General features: G+C 41.7%; 1 protein-coding gene across 2 annotated transcripts; it reads right to left on the minus strand.

The window, feature by feature from the left end:
* Positions 1–999: 999 nt before the first annotated feature.
* Positions 1000–8594, minus strand: LOC100826571 (protein SMG7). Of its 2 annotated transcripts, none has more exons than XM_010236268.3 (8): positions 8438–8594; positions 7524–7625; positions 5849–6451; positions 5627–5749; positions 4865–5094; positions 2698–4777; positions 2450–2602; positions 1000–1584 (listed from the first exon to the last, which is right to left on the minus strand). In XM_010236268.3, the coding sequence occupies exons 2-6, from the start codon at positions 7596–7598 to the stop codon at positions 2725–2727; spliced, it is 3084 nt and encodes a 1027-aa protein (XP_010234570.1). In that variant the 5' UTR covers positions 7599–7625; positions 8438–8594; the 3' UTR covers positions 1000–1584; positions 2450–2602; positions 2698–2724. The 2 variants fall into 2 exon arrangements, with proteins under 2 accessions (XP_010234570.1, XP_014756550.1); XM_014901064.2 differs by lacking the exon at positions 8438–8594 and adding an exon at positions 8321–8377.
* Between the last annotated feature and the right edge of the window lie 883 nt (positions 8595–9477).

A 9477-nucleotide genomic window follows, 5' to 3' on the forward strand; every position in this document is an offset into this window, starting at 1 on the left:
GATGGATGAGAGGCTTTCACCGTATATCTTCGGTTCGGGAAATTGGTCAGCTCGCCAGGCTCTGGGTTCAGTTGCGTTCGTTTCAGCTCACTTCAACGGCAGATTCTATCAAGTGGAAAATTGGCGTCGGACGGTGCTTACTCGGCCAGTTCCGCGTATGCAGCTCATTTCCTTCAGGCGATCCTGCAACGAACTCTCTGCAAAATCTGGATTGTTAAAGTGGCCGGTAAAATTCAGTTCTTCATGTGGCTACTTTTGCAAAACCGCATATGGACGGCAGACATTCTCGTGGTTAGCCGCATAATGCTGCTTGCAGTATGTGTGATCAATCCCAGGAGGGTGCGGCACATCTCATGCTTGGATGCCCTAATGCTTAGGAGATTTGGCATTCGTACTCTACACAGTGGCCAAGGATGGCTCGTTTCGCAATTGAGAGCTCTTCGCTGAGAACTTGGTGGCCAAAGCTGACTTCGGGGCCTCACATCGTGATCAAAATCTAAAGATGTGGCTTTGGCAGCTTATGTCGTCTGGCACACATGGAAGGAAAGAAACAACAGAGTTTTCAAGCAGGAGATGACAGCTGTGGCGCTGTGTATTTTGATCGATGATCGGTTCAGCCTCCTTTTGGAGGCAAGGGAGCTGTAACTTTTTTTCCCTCCCTGTACAGCCGAACTGTTAGTTCTGTTTCGGATTTCTTTCTGCTTCAGTGTTGTTACATTGCAGTAAGTTGCTTTATTACTTCTTCTAATTGAAAAGGCAGTGAAACTGGCAAGATTCCTCCAAAAATGACGACAGACTAACGCCGTACCCGCACAATGGCGCAGACAATGCAAATATGACAAATATCTATAAACTACAATACGGCCGTGTAGTGTTCAACCTTTATCTTGAACCCAGTGACTTATTTAACGTGGGTTAACACGGATCAGCATTAACAGTCTTATACTAATACTCCCACTTTAATAAACCAGAACGGAGGGAGCATTTCATAGGCTGGAATGGAGAAACATTACGTTCTCAGAGCCAAACCAGAATGATTCCCCAAATGGGATTAGGAGTTACAATTATGTTTCATACACTTGACACGGTTTAAAATATCAATTCATACAGCAGAGTATTAGTATCACCCGCACACACGTTCAACTCCAACATTAGCAAATAATGACATGCCAGTAACGAAGAACAGTGTACTTAACAAAAGTATAGTAAAAGTGCCACGTAACAGTATCATTCGACAAAACAGACTTCGACAAACATGAAGCAGTTTGCTTCCAAACTTTATTCATACCACGCAACTCTGATTCATATGATGTCACCCAAACAAGCACCGCGTCCAAATCATTCACGGAGGCCTCAGCTTCCACTCCAGCACCAGATCCATCGACTCTCTCTCTCGGAAAGTCTGACTCTAATTTGAAATGACTACTATGATGCATATCCGATTGCCCGGAATCCAGATTTCAAGTTCATTAGGTCAAACCTTCAGTCTGAGCAGTTGTGGATCTTTTCGTACAAATCATTATCATGAGACCAGAACAGAACATCTTTCCCACTCCTGCTCTAGCCCAGAAGACCTGCCAAACCCTGTTATTGAAAAAGCACACATGATAAGAGCGTCCACAACTGGCATAACAAAATTGTACTCCCTCCGTTCCATAATTCTTGTCAAAATATTACATGTATCACACTTTCTAGGAATAGATACATCCATTTTTGGGCAAATTTGAGACAAGAATTATGGAACGGAGAAAGTATATCGCATCACATATTAGTAAAGTTTATTAAATGTTTAATTTGAGAAACAAACTCCTTAGAAAATATACTTCTAACCTAAATATTAGATCTCAGCACCAAAATAATGATTGCAAGGTAAAATGGTGACTTACGCTCAGTTCAGAAAATAAAGCAAACCAACATGCACTTTGTGGCCAGCAAAGTGCACTTGGTAGAGCTTTCCAGTAAAGATTGTAATGAGCAAATGAGTTGTATAACTTCTATGTGAATAATGATGCGCAATAAAGGAAGGAGAAACCAATTGCAGAAATATGTAATCATGTTCATGAAAGTAGTTGACCAAATTGTTATTATCAACTGAATAGCATTTCCAGAAAACAAATATCGAACATCTCAGTAAGCGTCTAGATACATGTAATATTTCAACAAGAATTATGGATCGGAGGGAGCAGATTACAAACTGCACCTAATAGCAAGGATTGAAAAAAGTAGCTAAATCAGATTAAAGTTTTCAAACTTTATATTCTACAGTATTATTTTTGAAACATCAGCTGTTCAGTGACAAGAAAAAAGGTGAACAAAAGAACTGAGAGAAGCAAATGATGCAAGAGAAAGAACCGTTGAAAGGCCACCTCCAAGAAATGTGTTATGAACTTATGATCAGAGAATATATATAGAATGTCTTGCAAGTTCACCATCCAATTCAAAAACTTACCAAATTCTAAGGTCAGCACTTGATATGCTTCCAAGACAACCATCCACCAAAAGAAACATAACATGAAAGTGCTGCACTTATCAGGGCCAAATTCAAGTGTCAATCTCTGTCATTTCCTCCAACATGTTCTCTTCACGGCAACTCTGCCAACTCCTGTAAACGAGGCCAAAATATATTCACATTGGCATTAACGAGAAATTTCCAAAAAGAATAATGCGCTTCAGATTCAGTCCAAAAGAAAAGTTTACCAGTAATTATCATGGTACAAGCTAGAGTCACACAGGGTAACGGCCAGACCATATGGATTGTGCTGGTTGTGATTCTGCCAATGGACCATTATTCTGATGTCCTTGCGGAAAGCTATGTTCTGGAAGTTGTTTTGTGGATTCAAAAAGTTGGAAATCATGCCATTGCTTCTCGTTGGTCTGTCCAGCATACATGCCAAAAGCTTGTTTCCCAGGAAAGGGGAAGGGTGTGGTCAATGCACTGTTGCTAGTTGTAACATTTGAATGTGCATGCCGCTGATTGTTAACAAGATCCAGTGATGGACGGTAGCCATTTAACCAGATATCATCAGCCTGTACATGATGACCATTCCCAACTGAAATGAAATCGTCTCGTCGCTTTGAGGGAACATTGTTAAATCCTGGAGGGGGGCCAACATGTCTTCCGGGACGACTGACAGGACTTTTCCTTGATATAGCCACCTGTGTGTCCATGAACTTTGTTGTTGTGCCATCCATAGATGCTACTGATGGCAAAACTGAATCAAAAGCTGACGGGATAGTAACTTCAGTAGACTTGAACTGGTTAAGATTTGGAATTGGGCCATTCCAAGGAACACCAGCAGATACATGTGGAACATTTCCCATGTACTGTAATCCGTTCAGGCCACCATTTACTCTATGATCCAAAAACCCATTTGCACCGATGTTAACATTCTTTAAAGCACTCAATAAGAATGAATTTTGAGGGAGCATATGTGGATTATCTAGGCTGCTGAAACTAGGAACTGATGATGCAGGTGTATAATGATCTGGAACGATGCTGGGAAAGCTTGGCATCGGGACTGCACTCTGAGGGGCAACAAGTGGTGCACCTGTGCTTACCCAGGTGGGATCAGACATATTGAAAGGCTGACTTGATCTTGGAGCAACGCTAGGAATCAACTGTGGCCCACCATTCACAGCCCAACCAATAGAAGACATTGGGAGAGACTGAACATATGTACTGGCAGTTGAAGCAGATGTGGTGCTTTGAAGAGATACTGGAGTACCATTATTTAACCAATTAGCATCAGATGTCTGTACTGGCTGTATGAATTCATTAGTTCCTAGTTCTGAAGGACCTCTGAGAGGTTTTTCAGAAACTGGAGGCTTAAACACAATTTCTTCATCATCATCTCCTTCAGCACACAGTTGAGCCTTTGTCTGAACTACATCGAGTTTTTCTGCAACTGAACCAACATTACTTGTGACTTGATGTTCATATTCAGTAGGATTTGTTTCATCTGCATGACTGGATCCAGATTGAGCAAGAGGAGCTTTAGAAACAGGTGGTTCAGTAGACATAAGGAACTTTTTTGAAGTTGGCTCAAAGTATATTCGCAGTTGATCAATTTGAACAAAACTCATCAATGCTTTCCCTGCAGCAAGAATCCTTTGTACACGTGCCTGTTTCTCCTTGGTGCTTCCATCAGCTCCAGATGCGTGCTTGTTTGAGAAATCCAAGATAACTTGTGCAGGTGCCAACGGCAAAAATCCTCTCAACTCAACATCCTCCCACAATGCAATCCTGTTGCCAGTCTCACCCTCCTCGTATGTGCACATATCAGAAAAGCATGTCTCATCATCATCACCGTCAACACGTGCAAGACCTGTCAAAATGAGCTTATTCATAAAAGCCACGCACTGATTCCAGAAGAAAGTTCTTGCATCAGCCTGCTTTTGCTCCATCTCAGAACTAGAAACATAATCTGGATGGCATGCCAGCCATTCAATGAAGACCAGAATGGCTGGCAGGTAAGTACTCGAGGAAACATCATGAAGCTCTAAGCACCTTTTCAGAAGGTATCCAACAAACTCAAAGGTAGTTGAATAAGCATTTTGAAGTAGCACTCTCCGTTTTGCAGTTTCCGCATATGATGGGTTCTCTGAGTCTTTGTTCACATTGTACACCGTAAAAACAAGGATAGCAATAAGCTTTACAAAAGATAGTGCATTTTCAACAGCATCCGAACCAAAATTGAGCTCCTCGACAGGACCAGATGAAAGAAGAATCTGTAAATCACTGGCAACTGTAGCAGAGAGCTCCCCAAAAGTTTCCAGGCTATGAGTAGAAGAATAGAAGTGTTAGAGAGAGAGGGAGAGAGAGCGAGAGGATAACATGGGTGCATAGTAAATTCTTGCTAAGTACCTTGTCTTTGTGAAAAGTATCCCATTGAGGCGAACAAACCGAACAAAGAAAGATTGAAGTATGTCCGGAATGCTGTATTCTTGCTCCTTCGAAGTTACTTCTGTATTAGCACCTTTTGGCTGAATTCTTGTATCAGCCCTTCCTCTGCCCCTTCCAACTGATCTGGAGGGTAATGCCCTAGCAGCCGCAACCTTATTCTTACTATGTAGCTGAGCATAGCTTTGACGATTCTGCGTACAAAGCCATAAGAATATGAAGCTGTTGCAAAGCATAGATCAGCACAACAAAGAATTGTATATTAAAATAAACTACAAACATTACTGTATATTGCTCCTTCTCATATCATGTGCAGTAAATGCTAGAAAGCATCGATTACCAACAATCAAATGAAAAAAGTTATAGCCAAAAGATGAAAGAAAAGGTTATTCTTACAACCCAGTAGGTAACACCGGAATAGTAGAACATACAGTATGGAATAAAATTAAAACCCCACAACTAAAACTGATAGAATAAACATCCCACCAACAGAACTATGTAATATCTTTTAAATAGCAGAGGCAGCTTTGCAAATTTCTGGGACATATATTAATTAAACAATAGAATGCACCAAGATCTGCTTCATTCTAGAATGAAAACATCACACAGTATCATCCAAATGGATGGCAAAGGGGATATGTAAATTCGACGGCAAAATATAACACAAAAGCAAGCATATGACTGAAATATAAATGTTGCATCAATAACATGAAGATGTCACCATACCTTCTCAAATGCGATAATCAAGTTTTCCCTCGCTGTAGAGAAGGGACTATCCATCGCTAGGCTACGGAAGTACCTATAGATAGCCGTTACCTCATCACCAGAGTAGGATGCTAATATTGCAAGCTGAAAAAGATGACAGAAATTCTTCATTAGTACAGTAACCATTTGAGAAAATGTGTGTGTAAGATGATGTTGCTGCACAATATAGCCAGATCCACATACCTGATGATGTGGGTTTCCATTAGAAGGGCACAGTGAAGCTGCCTCTTTGTAGTAACTTGAAGCTGCAGAATATTCACGGCTCGCGGAATCAGCATCTCCATACAGACCCTTGTAACGGGCAAGATCGCCTAAATATATCAGACAGCGATAGCATGACATTAGGCCTTTCTTCATGTCAATTATTTTCTTCTTGTCTTTTCCAGGAACTACCGAAGTATCAAGGCCCTCAGGGAAGTAGCCTAACGGAAGACCATGATTCGACCGGATTTTCAGCATCAAGTCATGATAGAAACCAGTGGCTTCCGACAGGAAACTCCTAAAAGTAGATTTGATCCTCTTGACTCGATCAGGGTTGACATTGTTCTTCCCACCCTGCACTGCAGCCGAACTGGAGGCTGCAGCAGAGTTAATGTGACCACGGAATTCCTCAATTCTTTTGTAGTGCAACTGCCACAGGTGATACTCTATCTCGTGATTTTCAGAAAATTCTGGATCTGCAAGGATTATCTTTTCATAGTTCTCACGCATCTGAAGCCATATGCTGGGATCTGATGGGATTTTTGACTGAGCTGCCCTTCGAAGACGGCTATCATGTTCAGCATTCTGCACAAATAAACATCCTTATCACCACCAATAGGCATACAGAATTGTTTGAATCAATTTTAGAAACAGAAGGAATGCCATGTAAAAGCTCAAAAGGAGATTCTCCTCATAGTTCAACAAAGATGGACATTCCAATCTGAGTTCTCAGTGAGCAAGGACATCGACATATCAAAATCATAACAATGCATAAGCGCTGCAACTAACCTTAAAAAATGGTTATCTACATCGCACATAGAAAATAGCATGCATTCAACTTCAAGTGTAATAAAGTACCATTCAGAGCCTTGTTATTTTGTGCAGCCAAGTACATTTTGAGTTGGTATCTCTTGATTCACTAACATGATAGCAGTCACAAACTTGTTGGCGTTATCAAACACCAGTACATCACGAACATAAATATTAAGTTTGCACGCCAGTACAGAAACTTTACTCACTTACCAGAATAGGTAACATTAAATGTGGTAAAACCATTGAACGCACTAACAAACAATAATTGATATAATTAAAATGCTTAGGAAGAAAACCAAAGCCAATTCCAACTATTCACGCAACATTCATATAGGAAGAAACCTCTAAGCATGTAGACAAGTAAATTGGGTATGTACTTCACTGTGCAAACTTACCAGAATGAGTAACTTCGAATGTAAAGGAAACCGTAAAACAATGCTTAACAGGACATTCAAATAAAAAAAAAGCTGCTTAGGAAGAAAACCAAAGCCAACCACTCCCACGACTTACCTATATGAAGAAACCTATAAGCACTTAACAAGTAAACTGGATATCCGCACAGTTCCAGAATAAGTAAATTACTGGTTCGACAATTGGATTACGATTACAGAAAACGTTACAGGTTTAAATGATTAATGACTTAGGCTAACAGTCCAGCACAAGGCACCATTTACACAGTCAACTGATCAAATTGAAAGCTGCCTAACATCACAAGAACAAATGCAGTGAAAAGAACAATGTAAAAACAGGAATAGCCCCACTATACGACCAGACAGGAAACAATCAACGGTTGTTATTTAACATTGTCAGAACAATGCAGACTGAACAAGCAGAAAGAACAGACCTTCTTTAAAAGACGCTGTGCAAGCTCCCTCGGTGACAAGGAAGCAGTAGCTTTATCCATCGGGACAGCCATCATCCATCAAGAAAGCATCAGTTTAGATCGCTGCAAAAGGGAGATAAGAGTTGCATGTCAACAACAACTAACAGACATAAGGAAGCCCACAGGGCACCAAGGAATAAACCAGTCTCTGCGATGCATCACGCAAAACAAAATACCCTTACATGGAAGAAAATCTAGCCAGACCAGCAAGCATCACCATACTTGACCAGTTGCAAGCAAAAGAAATTACCCCTTACATGGAATTAAATTCTAGCCAGGCCAGCAATCATCAGCTATGCTTTGCAAGTGGCGAGAAAAATTTACAAACACATGGAAAAGAAACTAGCCTGGCCAGCAAGCAACAGCCACGCTTGGCCAGCAGGATAAGCTTTTCCCGGGATCGTAAAACCCCAACCACTCGCTAGACTAACCACCTAGCACGAACAACAACCCAGACCGTAACCCAATCTCCCTAGAAACCCTAGAACGCATACCAGTATCCACCCACCAACGGCGTGGCGCGCCACCGCCAAGGCGGGGTGATGACGTGAAACCCTAGGCAGAACTCGGGCCTCCGTATCGGAAGCCCACGCCAACCAAATTAAGAAGTGATGCACAGGAACAGAAATAAACAGGCGCAACGGAGATCACGCGAAACCCTAGGCAGAACTCACGCCTGCGGATCTCCGCAGCCACATCCGCCGAATCGAGGAGCGGGTGCACGAGAAGAAAAATAAACAGCGGGGGAAGATCCCTACGAGGCCGACCGAATCGAGGACGAGAAGCGCCGCCGAATTGGATGAACCCGGCGGCCGATTCGCGAAGGATTGGGGCTTGGGGAAGGGGAGGGGGAGAAGAGAAGGACCGTAGCGTACCTGGTCGAGGAGCGGAATTGAGGTTGCGGGGGGGAGGCGAAGGAAGGGCCGAAGGGGTGATTCGTTTTAGGTGTCGCGTCGTCGCCGTGTTGGGGTTGGCTAGTCCTTCGCCGTCAAAACTCGCACAAGGGAAGGGAAGGGAAGGGAAGGAGACTGCCAAGGAGGGGTGACTCTTTTTAAAGTCAAAAAGAAAGGCTTTCTGCGCGTGTCGACGCGTTCTTTCAGACGTGTTCTATCGCCGTAGTCGGTTTGTGAGATCAGATGAATGTAGGCATTCGGTTAAATCCAGCGAGGCATAAACTTTAAGCTCATTTTTATCTATAGGATTCTCAAAATACACAGGAATAGAAAAACAATACAGGATCAAAGTGTCGTACCGTTTTGAATACGGTAGAATCCAACTTTATGGATCATATATGTAAGAAAAAATCCAAAGGATTACAATCCTCAAAAAACTCTTTGAAAATCATTTAATCAAAGAGGCCCTAGGGATTTATTTGGTTTGTAGGATTGCAAAACTTAGGAATAGAAAATATCATAAAGTAGGCAAAAAATATGTAAAACAAAAGATTGGAAAACAGAGGATTACAAAAAAGAGGAATCCAAAAATGAGGTCTGAGTGGATGGTAAAATTCCGATGCTTTTCGAGAAGCAACAAGGTAAATTTTCCTCTACTTCTCCTGGGATCCATTCCTATGAACCAAATGCACAAACACTACCATCAAAGGAAAATAAAACATATTCCCAAAGTCTTTCTCCAATTCTTCTATGTAACAAAGAGACCCTAAGGGTGTGTTCAGTTCCTAGGTGGTCTTAACCTGCATCGCATCTAAGATCCTATCGAATTTGGTGCAAACATTAGTATTCGATAGGACTTTGGTTAATATCGAATACAAAAAAATTTGGATCTCTCTCAACCAAAGTCCGAACCATGACATGAACTCCATAAACAAACAAACACAAATCCGAACCAAATATCACATCCAAATCATTTCAGATCTAAAATTTCGAACCAGATAAAACTTGAAGATCTGGTGATG

Source organism: Brachypodium distachyon, chromosome 3, assembly GCF_000005505.3.
Source record: "Brachypodium distachyon strain Bd21 chromosome 3, Brachypodium_distachyon_v3.0, whole genome shotgun sequence".
Lineage (NCBI taxonomy): Eukaryota > Viridiplantae > Streptophyta > Magnoliopsida > Poales > Poaceae > Brachypodium > Brachypodium distachyon.